Below are 13403 nucleotides of genomic sequence, written 5' to 3' on the forward strand. Positions count from 1 at the left end.
TACAGACACAACTATACCATCAGTTCAAGGTGCAGCATAGTTGATTTAACTATTACAAAATTTGTATTTTTCTCTTGAAACTTTGTTGCATGGTCATTTTAGTTTGAAGGATTGGTTTATTTCCCTCTTGAAGCATTTGAATCCATTTATTTTTATGAATTTATTTACGAGCTGAAAATATGATTTGAAATGGTTTATCTTATAAACTTCATGGAATCAAATAATCTTTATCTTTTTCCAATATAATCAAACGTGAACTTGATTGAAGATCCATCTCTTAGCCTTTTGTATATTCTCCTTCTTTCAAGTTATATGGCACTGCATTTCAAGTCTAGCAATTTCATAATGAAATATGCAAAATGGAATAACTGTGATTATGAAAGGCATTTTCATGAAATGCACTCAGAGAGGGAATGTACATCATTTTGCCTTGTGCATTTATCTTGATCATTGGCCAAAAAATATATCTTAGTTTGTTGCTTTGGTTAAATCTATTTCTTTGTTATTTCTGCATGTATGTAACAATGAGATCTTATATATCTTCTTTGATTTTATCTTGCATTACAAATTTTATGGTACTTTTTATAGCTTACCTAGTGACATTTTTCAATTAGGATGAAATATAGAGTTGTGGAAAAGATAAATGAAATATAATGTGATACATTTCTAACAGCACATTTTGAGGTTCTTGGAAAACTATTCTCTTTAGCAATAAAAGCCAAGATGAGGAATGGCGTTGTAAAGCTCTACTCAAAGCAAGTACAATTCCTTCCATGGAGTCTGTTGATGGGCAAAAGGAAAACAAATGCAAAGTGAAATGTTATTGTATGTATTAAACTTTGTGTTACATGTATATTGGAACAAATTATGTATTTAGATATTTAAATATTTATAATATTCAGTTCATGAATTTAAATTCATTTTTATTTCTTTTAACAATTTTTATTTAATTATAACAAATATTAAAAGAAAATTAAAAAAAAGTAAAAGTTTTGATTTAGCGGCATTTATATTTAAAAATGCCACTAAATGTTGAATTTAGTAATATTTGTATTAGAAAATGCCATTAAATTTAGTGATGTTTTTATTACAAATGTCGTTATTTTTAGCATTTAACGATATTTTTAAACACAAATGTTGCTAAATTAGCAACATTTTTTTCGCTACAAATGCTACCAAATTAATGATGTTTTTTATGATAAAAACGTCATTAAATTACTGGCATCTCAAATATACAAATATCGCTAAAATAGTGACGTTTTTTAGATATAAACGTTGCTAATATAGCGGTATTTTATAAAAAACACTAATATTTTTTGCGACGTGTGTATAGCCAGCACTCTGACTAGCATTTTTCGTAAACATTGCAAATCTTTTAGTGGTGTTTATAAACGTTGTTAAAAATTAAAAAAAAAAAACGTCACTAAAAACTTAAACCCTTGTAGTGTCAATCTCCTTTAGTCATATGAAGTATTCTCAATTCAAATAAACACATACCCATATGCGTCTTTTCAACACAACCAAATACATACCCATATGCACCCACACATCATACCCTATTGTTTGAACGTAGCAATAACTATGGGTTGCATAAAAATTTAAGCTCCAAAAATTAAATAAGCTCTGATGTTTTTTGCGTTCATATTGAAGGAAGTATTATGCAGGGTTTGCATAATATATTAGACAGTTATTGGAGTAGCATACTGATTCAATTTAGACTCCTTTGGAAACAGGCCTTTTTCGCAAGCTCCTTTCACATGAAATTGAGCTGAAATTCTGCAGAATAAATTGAGAATAGTTATTATAAGCTTCTTGTGTTCTTTTTTGTCAAGACAGGACATACCCCTGATTTGATGATTGAAATGAGCTCCTCAAACCAATACTTGAGCTCAGCAGCTGAAGCACTTTGTCTCCATCAACGTAGATGTTTCTTTATGCCGAGCCAGAATGCTTATAAAGATCTAAGAAGCATATCAAAATGTTTAGTCACTATTATAAATAGTTAAAACTTCATACATAAAGGCAAACAGTTTTCAAAGCAAGTATAAAAGAAAACCACATGAAGCTGTGTTGCTTTACATTGTTTATCATACAACCTCAGATTCTTCAAAAGCTCAATCCAGGCAAAGATTTTAACTTGTAGCTCCACCAATCTGAAAGAAACGATCATCGAAAAAACAAAGGCTGCTGATCAATGCTTTAAGGAAAGGATATTTTATGCATCAATATGAAGAATTGAGCTACAGTGGAATGAAACTTCCAAACATTATTGCACAACAGAACAATATTACAAAGAATTTTAACTTTTACATTTAGAATATCAATTTGGCCTTTACAGAAGGTCTCAGCTCAGCCAATTTTACCTCCTTGATAAAGTTCTTACCCTATCTCATCATTTATGCTTGCACCCCTGACACGGAGGAGGAAAGATTTCTGTTGTAGGAAAGGAGCTGCTGCCCTAACAACTTCGAAACCACCAATGGATTGAAGTTATTTCGTCCTGTCAGACTAGTTGCACAACAACAGATTTTTGTTTAGAAGCATTTGGGATAAAAATGGAAGTACCAAAAAAGGGGAGAAAAAAAAAAAGCGAAAGGAATCCTAGCAAGGCTGGAAGTTTTCATTATGCTAAGTATCATGATTTCTTATAATTTATGGTTTCTGATCATAAACATGGAATCTATATACTCAAGAGTATGATACATGGATTATGGATGGTGGAACATGATTCAAGGATATGAAATGTTCAAGGCACTAATTGCTGGTTCTGGAGGAGCACCTTTTTCAGATTAAAAGACAAAAATATTGTACATAAAACATAAAGTACAAATGATTTTCCTTTGCTATAAAAGGAGAACGTTTTAAAAAGATTTCAGAACCCTGGAAATAAGTAATAACTAAGTAATAACTTACCACTTTCATAGGAAACAATGTTTCCCTTGGGGAATTTTTGCGCCACTGACACTGTCCTCACTCACAAGTCTGGCAATAAATCTTTAATATCTCATCATTTATAACAAATTGAGTTCTCAATGGGATTGAGGCAGAGATTTTGGTACTGACTCATTCAGGCGGCCATATGGTCAATTTGACAGCAGTGAAGGCAATCCATACTTCTGCTAAGTAAACAGCATTCATCTTTTTCAGGTCTTTCCATCTGCTTTTGCAAACCACTTTGTGTGCTCCTATAAAGGCACTACTCACTGGCCTCTGCAACTTCCAACTGACTGAAACTAAATTTAGATATCAAATTAATCTTCACGCATATAAGAACATAACAAGCATTTAATAATTGAAACCATTCTTGAATGATTCTGCAAAAAAAAATCAGATGTCAATGAGACAAAATGATTAATAGATATAAACATTTAACATATCTGTTCTGCTCTTGAAATTGTCCCTCTACTATATTTAGTCCAATTTTAATTTTAATGAATTTCTATTTTTATTAAACATGGTTTTTTTTTCTATATATATATTTTCCATTTCAATGTAAAACAAAAAGCTGTGTGTATAAGGGATTGAACTAATGAACCTTTTATTATGGAATCGAAAAAACAATAATCATGAAAATAAATCACTTGAGCACTTTATTTAATAGTACGTTAAAGTTCTTCAAATAAGTATCATATAATTGCAAAGTGACATGTACCTTATTTCTTGGCGTTCCTTCCGTTGACAAATTAACATGAAGCTGCTTCAAACTTCAATGTAAGGTATGTGGGCTATGTTAAGAAACAAGTATTAATTCCAATGTAAGGTATGTGGGCTATTTTGGGCCACTCTTGACCTCCATCTTTCTTGCATCGTTCTTCTAGCAATGGACATCTAGAAATTTCGAGTTGCAAAAGTGAGTCAAACATCTCCTTTTCCGGAAGGAATTTGAGCTTGGGACAACTATGGATGCCCAATGATTCAAGAGACTTGAGATTTTGAAAGCCCTTGGAGGATAGAGTTTCTAGGTTTGGAAAACCGCAGATGGTGAGGGAGGTGAGAGTGCGGGGCAGAAGCATTTCCTCACATGGGAATGACACCACATCTAGAGAAGCACCGTTGATGGACAAATGTTTAAGGGAGGTTAGTTTGTGCAAACCCCACTCGATCACTGATTTGCAAATATTGGGTTGCCAGATTTGAAGTGCAGTGAGATTGGGAGGGAACCCCTCTTGTGGAAATGATATCACACTTGGACACTCAAATATGAACAATTCTCGCATAGAGACGATGTTGTGGATGCAGTTGGGTAAGGCCTGGAGTTTTTCACACCCAGAAAGATGAAGCTTTCTGAGTTTGGTGGTTAATAACACACTTCCTGGGAATGAAATCAAACTCGAACAACGCCCAATAAGAATCTCCCCAAGATGGTTGAGCTTGTTTAATCCACGAGGCAAAGAATTCAAATGATCGCAACCGTCGATAGTTATCAATTCAAGGGAAGAGTTCTGTTCAATATCTTGAGCTATGGACTCTAGTGCTGGGCAATAATTAATCCGGAGGGATTTAAGCCCCATGGGTAACTTGCCATTGGCTGACAAGGATGTCAACTTTTCACAAGAATAAATGTCAACATGTTGAAGACTAACAGGTAACTCGCCCCTTGAGGATAAAGATATCAGAGACTTGCAACCTCCAATTACCAAGTGCTCTAGAAGACGCGTGCAGTAGATGTTGTTGTTTACTCCATCCAGCAAGTACAGCAAATTCTCACACAGCATAATGGTTAAACGTCTTACATTTGGTGGCAAGTTTCCATTTGAAATTGAAATCAATCTTGGGCATCCTTCAATTCGTAGCTTCGTAAGGGATCTGCAGCTATGTATGCTTTCTGATAGCCTTTCTAGCCTTTCACAATATTGTATGGTCAAATGTTCAATATGACGAGGGATTCCTAATTGCATATGCTCTTCCTTCTCGTCCTCTGCACCTATGGAAACAAGTCTTGAACAATTGTGAATCTCCAAAAAGCGAAGAGGCCTCAAATGTGTTGAGAGTCTTTCCTGGTTCAGCCATGAAGAAATTAGCTCCTCATATCCACTTATAAAAAGATGTTCTACTTTTATCAACCCTAACATCATCCCCTCCATTGGAGAAGTGAATTTTGAAATGTTTGAAAGAGAGACTGTTTCCATGAATGAGCCAGAATTTGTACAATTAGTAGACACCACCTCTTGGCAACCATCAATTTTTAAGTCAGACAACTTCGGAAGGCTTGAGAGTGAAACTGCCAACTGCTCACATTGTTGAATCACAAGTTTCTCCAATGAAGGAAGACAACTAGGTAGACTTCTCAGTTGTTGACACAATTTAATCTCTAGCTTAGTCAAGGAAGGAAGACGATTAGGTAAACTTCCTAACAACTTGGGGCAATTTGAAATGATGAGCTCATGGAGGTGTTGGAAACTCCTTACATTTTCATCAACTTCACAGGGATCCCATTCCTCCCATTCTGGCATGCCATCAAAACATAATCTCTCTAGTGACGGAAATGCATTAATCGACAGATCCTTTCCAAAAAAATTAGCACCCACATTTTTTACCTTACTCATCCTCCGGATAGAAAGCGATTTTAGCGACAGTAATCTTCCAACAGCTGGTAATAATGTGCAATTTGGACAGTAATCCAGATCCAGAATCGATAGGTTTTCAAATGAAGGATCTCCAATCCAATTTGGGAATGTTACACCTCCATAACATTCGATGGTGAGCCTTTCAAGCATTTTAGCAGGTTGGAGTGAATCCAACACGTCCTTGTGAATTTCTTCTCCTGCAAAATTATAACTCCACTTCAAACCTAAATCACGAAGGTTCGACTTACGACATAACCCAGCCACCCATGCATCTTGAGTTTTGACAACATTCTGCAATTCTGAAATAACAAGTCCACCCTTAAGATTAGACAAATTCTCCATCTCCCTTATCTTACGGCCATTGTCTTGACTCACAACAAAATTTGTCAATGTTTGAAGATTGGTTAGTTCACCGATTCCCATTGGCATCATTTTTATCGAACGTGCACCTGTAATGTCAAGATGCCTTAGGTTAATTAAAAATCTCATTTCAGAAGGAAACTCTTGAAGACGAGAACACCCCCGCAACAGCAAGGTCTCTAAATTGTAAAGCTTGCATATTGAATCCGGCAGAGTTTCGATTAGAGTGAGAGAAAAATTTAGATAACGCAGATGCACCAAATCTCCAATAATATTGGGAGACTCCGTTAGGTAGCACCCTCGTAAAGATAACACCCTCAAGTATTTAAATTCTGGCAACAACTCACTGACAACTTGATTAGAGAAATTCCACCAACCTCCAGGCATCTTCAACGGTAGGAAGGTTCTTAAACCCTTCTTTCCGTTGAAGACTTTTAAATTTTTAATTCCGTCTTTCCTGCCATCAATGTAAGATGAATGCCGAGCATGACTGGAAACGTTCAATGCCTTGTCACCCTCCACTCTGAAGCATATATCTTTGGCAACTGATTGAGCCAAATCATTAATCAGATCATACATTATAAATCGAGACTCATCCTTGTTGGATACTTCAAAAAATTTAAAATTTTTTTGAAAATTATTAAAAGTACAAAAATAATATTTCTAATATTTTGAAAATATTTTTGACATTATTATCATAAATATTATTTATCTGTTCGATTATAATGCTCGTTAGAGTGAAAATTTTGATGTTTGAAAATTAAAAAATATATATTATTAATAAGATTTAAGCTTACAATTTAAAATTTTAATCACTTTCTTTAATAAATTTCTCTTCTCAAATTTTTGGAAAAAAATTATATCAAAACACGTTATAAAATTTAATAAAATGATAAAAACTAAAATAAAATATTCAAAAACAAAAAATTGGCAACTATACAAAACCACCCTATATCAAAATTCCAACTTTTTTTTCCTTAAAGTAAATGTACTTGTGTTGATTTGACATAAGGGTAAATCCATTTTTACAAGCAATTGGCTGACAAAGAAAAAAGTAGACCATATATCAGAAAAAAAAAATGTATCAAGCAAACTTTAAAAAGCTTTAAAAGGGTGAAAATCTTTGATCTACCAATAATAGCAAACAAATTGGAACTCTGAAATCTGAAAAGAAAAACCACTTTTTATAACACTCTGTTATCAAATGTTGTAAGTACCCATTTAATATGAGATTTTAAATTTCAAAAGTTTTTGTTTAACTTTTAATTGGACTATAAACTGATCAATTTAAGTCCGAATTATTATTTGTCTCTAATTAGTAACTTTGGGTTTTAGTCGATTAATAGGGCTAACCAATAGTCCATTCTCCCTTCTTATAATAAACCATTTTATTTTATTTCCCCTCTTATATCTTTTATCCAAATTTTTATATATTTTATTATTTTTAAACAATTGAAACAAAAAATTGAAAAATAAAAAAATAATTATGAAAATCTGGATAAACAAAAGTAGATAAATCATAAAATTTTTAAAGAAATATCCTAAAAAACAAGAATCAAATCATTGATTGGGCATCTCTTTCTTTTTAGATGCAATACTTTTTTTTGCCTCATTTCTTTCAAGTTTTTCATCTTAATTGCATTTTTTGTTATCTCTTTGGAAATTATTTTATCGGTAGAATTAGTTTATATTATCTTTAATAGCCTTAAAATAATATCTATAATAAACATTTTTCATTACTTTTTTATTATTTTATTATTTAAATATTAAAAATTTTTAATTTTTCATTTTAATAGCCTTAAAATTTGATTCTTGTTTGTCCCTCTTTGAGAAAGTCAATTCTAAACCTCCTCCAAAATTTTTCTTAAAATCTAGAGGAAATCTCATCATCTCTCTCATTTCGAACCTCCAAAACACCTTCCTTATCCATCCATAACCACCGAAGTAGCCTAAAACCCTGGTCAAAGCTTCCAACTTATTACAAACCTCTAACTTTTGTGAAAACCTTGAAAAATATAATCTGTCATAGTCTGTCAATAAGCATACCCTACTGTCACTCACCACATCACCTTGCCTTGTCACCTAAATCCACATCACTAGGCATATCATCCAACCACATCATCTCAGCTATATTACCTTTCCAAATCCAACCAAAACTGTATCTATGGTCAAAGTCCAACCAAAACTCTGTCCAAAAAGTCCAATCAAATCAAAACTCTACTCAAAGAGTCTTAATCCAATCAAAACTCAACCTTAAAAGCTACTGTTTTACCAAAACACTCTAAAAGAGTCCCGACACCCAAATTTTGTTCGAAGAGTACATGTCAGACTAAAATTCTTTCAAAGGGCCAAGATTCTTTCAAAAGGCTTAATCTATCATTTAAATTTTATCATATTTTTAATATAATTAATTAAATTTATCGTATCATTAATTAAATTTAAATATTAATTTTAATAAAATTCATTTAATATAAATTTTTAATTAAATTTTTTATTCACAATTATAATAATTTTTTTAATTATAATTATAATAATTTTTATTTTTATTTTTATTTTTACTATAATAAATCTCATTATCCATCCAAATAAAAATTTTATTTTCTTTATATCATAACGTTACTTTTTTTAATAACTTATTTTAAAAGTCAAGTCCTTTCAGGCTCTTTCCTATGATCCATCACGGATCACAATTTTCTATATGTAGAATAAAAGTGAATATGCAATAATTACAATAAAAAGTTAATGGTGAAAAAAATTAAAAATTGATTTAAAATTATGATGTTAAATTTAGTTTAGATCATTTTTTTATTAAATTTAGATCAAATTTAAATATTAAATGTATATATTAAATTTAGATCAAATTTAAAATTTGAATATGAAAAACGAAAAAAAAAATCAAATCAAATTATATATATATTTATTAATTTTTATATATATTTAAAATTTTTATAAAATAAAAATAATTCTTTTTTAGAAATCTATTTAAATATATTAAAAATTAGATTAAAATAATATACAAAAATTTTAGATTTAAAAATTAATAAATCAAATCGAATTAGTAAAATTCAATTTTGATCAGATTAATTCAAAAAAAAATCAATTAAAATTCAGATCAAATTTTAAAAATTCTTAATATTATACATTCTAAAAAAATGAACTAAAACCAATCAAATCTAAATCGTTATCACTCCTTAAAAATATTATTATTACCAAAAAAAAATTTCACGCTATTGCTATATATAAAATCCTTTATTTGAAATTGAAGTGCACGTTTGGTCAAATTACCAGCTACTTTATTTCTTATCCTTTGAGAAGTTTACTAAGTGTAGAGTGAAAATTTTCAAGTAATTTCGACCAAAAAAACCTTTTTTTCAAGTAATTCCTTAATTTGTCTCTTTTAAAGAATGTTTATGTTTGGTTTAGTCTCTTTAGGATATGATCATTTGTAATATTCCACGATGATAAAGCTTGACATGAAAAAGTACTTGTAAACTAAACTAGGGAGACTTACATTATAAGAAGTCTCTTTAGAATATCGTCTTGAAATATTCAAAGATAATATAACAAAAGAACATATTTAAAGGAGACTTAACACAATACAAGCATTCATTTAAAAAAAATTAAGAAACTACATAGAAATTAAAACCAATTCCCGGAACCTTCAGCAATCAAGTCCTACTTTAGTTCCTGTACTTCAGAAGTTTACTAGGTATTGAGTAAAATTTTCCAAGTTGCTTCTTTGTCTCCTTTGAAGAATACTTGTCTTGTTCTTAATCTCCTTAAATAAATACCTTTTGCAATATTCCAAGCTGATATATAGAATTTGATACCGAAAACTACTTCTAAACGACTACAGGAAATGAAATTTTCACCACATATGTTGACAAAAAAATGCTGGAATTAAAGAATATATTAAAGTCTGTGCAAAGGGCAATAAAATAATTGAGGACAAGAGTACAAACTGATGAGTCACCACAAAAAGGAGGTACCAAAGGCATCCAATGCCAAAGATAACAGACGTCTCAGCAAGTCCATCCACGGCGAGGACAAAGCAAGTAAAGTTTCTCAGATTTACAAGATAATATTTATGTAAAAAACAAAAGTAGTCTGGATAAAAACAATCCCTCAGTGCAAATTTAACTCAGAAGAGATATTGCCAACTAATGAGGAAAGTAGAATTTCACAGTCGTACCTATCGTCAGAAAGAAAAAGATTGTTTCGAGCTATTTGAACCATTCATTTATAATGACATACAACTGTGAAGATAAGAGAATTAATTATTTAAATATCTGATGTAAGTAATGATATAAAAAATTTTCTTTTAAACGAGGATATTAATTCAAAATTTAATTTAATTAATTTAAAAAATTATTTAAAAAATAATATTTATAACATTTTTTAGTTCAAACTTAAACTTTGCTTACAAAAAAACCACTGTTTGTATTTTGAATTTATGCAGTTACTTTTTTTTTGTTGAAAAAAAATTAAAAATTAAAAAGATTAATTTATTTTTAAAATTAAGATAAATCATCAATTTATAAGAAAATTTATAAAATTTGTAAATTTTTTTAAATTTACATATTATCTATCAATATATCATAAAAATTTCAATTTGAATATTTTATATTCAAACCTTAAATTTTAATTAATTAAACCAATTTTTATCGAAATTTATTCAATTAATTTATATTTACATATGCCTCCGGTTATAACAATTTGAATAAAACAATATAATCAAAATGTACTTCTTTCAATTTTATTTACAGAATCAAAAGGAAAGTTTTTGCCAACTGAATTAATTTTTAATCAATTTTTAACACCTTACTTTCTTAAAATCGTAATGTTATTGTTTTTAATAATTTATTTTGGAAGGCAAGTCCCTTTAAACTCTTTCCCATGATTCGTCCTTGGTCACAATTTTTATATGTAAAATAAAAGTGAATACTTAAGAATTACAATAAAAAAGTTTGGGGTGAGAAAATTAAAAATTAATTTAAAATTATAGTATTTAAATTGATTTAGATTATTTTTTATTTAATTTAAATCAAATTTAATTATTAAATATATATATATTAAATTTAGATCGAATTTAAATCTAAATGTAAGATCTAATTCGATCTCAATTTAAAATTAAAAAAAAAAACTTTTGACCTTATCTAGAATTTTTAAAAACCCGCACGTATTGAATTGAAGCAAATCAAAAATTCACGAGATAAAGGGTTTGTTTTGGCAACCTTAAACGTAATAAAAAAGAAATGACAAGAAAAATAAGTTAAATAGAGAAACAACGTAATAATTTTATTAATATAATACATATATATAATTATAAATTAAAATAAATAATAAAATATATATCTGAACTAAATAAAATACTCTAAACTTGCATCTAATTTAATAATGATTTTTAAAAAAACCTCAAGGCGATCCCAAATTTTAAAAGAACATATTTATTGGATCCGAAGGAATCAAAACCTATTACGTTAGGAATAGAATTGTAACCATATTTGGCTGCAGGATTATTTTAATTTTTTTAAAGTTATATTTCGAATATGTGAGAAGTAAATTTTTCATGTCATGTTTTAAAGGAAGACAACATATAGATAAATATAAGAGTATTTATTTTTTATTATAAATTATAAATTAATTATATATAAAAATATGTCTTTTATTAAATTAAAATACTACATAATATCTTTATTGATATAATATATATAAATAAAAATTTAATAAATAATAACAAATATTCTTTATATATCTTTAAAAGTATCGGACATAGCGCCTCAAACATTATTTTATCTTGACTCAAGTTGTTTAAAAAGATAAAACTTAGCTCAATTTTTATTTAAAGAAAAAAAATGAATGATTGGATTATGATAAATTGAAATCTATCACATACATGTTGTTTTATCATCCTTATATTCATCTACTCTTTCTTGTAAAATCAAACTTATAGGCTGATACGAAAAACATTAATTCGACAATTAAGGAATTATTGATGCATGCGTGCACGCATCCAAGTTCATTTTTCTTTCTTGATGCTTGTCGTCTTTGACTATCTTTGTTTGATTATTGGACAAAAATCATTGTAATGCCCAACTTTATTTTTTGCATTTTTTTCCTTTCATTATAAGTTTGATTAATACTGTTGCATGGAGAAATCAAAGAAATACAAATGGTAAAGAAAATATAAAAGTGAGGATAATCACACAATTCGCATTTACTATTATTATTATTATTATTATTATTATTATTATTATTATTATTATTATTATTATATCCATGTTTTGAATGACTTTTTAAATTTTCGTGCAATAATAAAAAACTTGCCATATTATTTCTATTTAATTATATTTTTCTCTCTTCCACCCACATATGGCATGAAGGTAAGAAAAGCTATTAGTGTTAAATGTGTACGATTAGATAAAACAAGAACCAGCAACAACTCTGAACATTTAAAGATTTAAAGATTTATATTTGATGCATTATGTGTATAAATGTTATATATTAGAAGTGAATCACACAATGATATTTTATAAAAAAATAATTTTAAATATATATTTAAAATTAAGTGTATTTGTTTTTTATGATTTTAAAATTTTAAAATTAATTTTTTTGAAGTGTCATACATAAATAAATATGGTTCTATATAATGATAATATATCAAATATAAATTCAATATCTTGTTTTTATTATTGACTTTTACAAACCCGATAAAGAAAAAGAGTTTCCATCCAAGGTCAGGTTTTCTCTTGTCTATCATTTTTCCATTGAAATATAACTAAATTTCCTTAGGTATTTTAGCTTTGAGATAAAAACTATTGTAGCCATAAATTGCCTTAATTGTTTGGTGCATTATCCTCCATTTAAAAAACAAGATTTGAATATCCGCTCCCCAATTAAAAAAAAAAAAAAAAAACTACTTCTGTAAAAACAGAATTTATTATATTTTATATAAGGAAAAAATTAATAGAACAATAAAAAAGTATAAATTCTTTTTTTGGTTAAATAACTCCTAAAGTAATTGTAGGTTGTTTAATTTTCGTAGATGTATGGGCACAATTCCATCAGAATTTAAAATCTTTTAGTATTTTTGTTTTTCTTTTGTAACCAATATATATATATATATATATATATTTGAAAAGATTCATTTGCATTGATATAAAACTTTGTAGTTTTACATTTTTTAATTATTAATTTCAATAAATCTAAAAAAGAAAGAGATAATTAAAAAAAAAAATTTAATCTCATCATTAGATTTATTAAAATCAATATTAGAAACCAGTGTAAAATTAAAAATTTTTATACTATAATGATAACCCAAAAAGAGAAAAAATGATTGAATCGCATCCTCTTAATTTATTAAAATTAATGATTAAAAAATTATATAAATTAAAAAATTTTAAACTAGAGTAAATTAATTCCTTATATATATATATATATATGAGTAGGAATTAATTTATAATAATGTAATTCTTA

At 28.5% G+C, this 13403-nt stretch overlaps 1 protein-coding gene across 1 annotated transcript; it reads right to left on the minus strand.

Annotated features, from left to right (window-relative positions):
• Positions 1 to 3063: 3063 nt before the first annotated feature.
• LOC111309423 (putative disease resistance protein At3g14460) lies at positions 3064 to 6506 on the minus strand. The gene is made up of 2 exons (XM_089748717.1): positions 3791 to 6506; positions 3064 to 3233 (listed from the first exon to the last, which is right to left on the minus strand). Exons 1-2 carry the CDS (start codon positions 6504 to 6506, stop codon positions 3064 to 3066), a joined length of 2886 nt encoding a protein of 961 aa, XP_089604843.1.
• Positions 6507 to 13403: the final 6897 nt, after the last annotated feature.

The sequence above is a fragment of the Durio zibethinus genome, chromosome 19 (genome assembly GCF_047325235.1).
Source record: "Durio zibethinus cultivar Kanyao isolate XHJ-2024 chromosome 19, ASM4732523v1, whole genome shotgun sequence".
Lineage (NCBI taxonomy): Eukaryota > Viridiplantae > Streptophyta > Magnoliopsida > Malvales > Malvaceae > Durio > Durio zibethinus.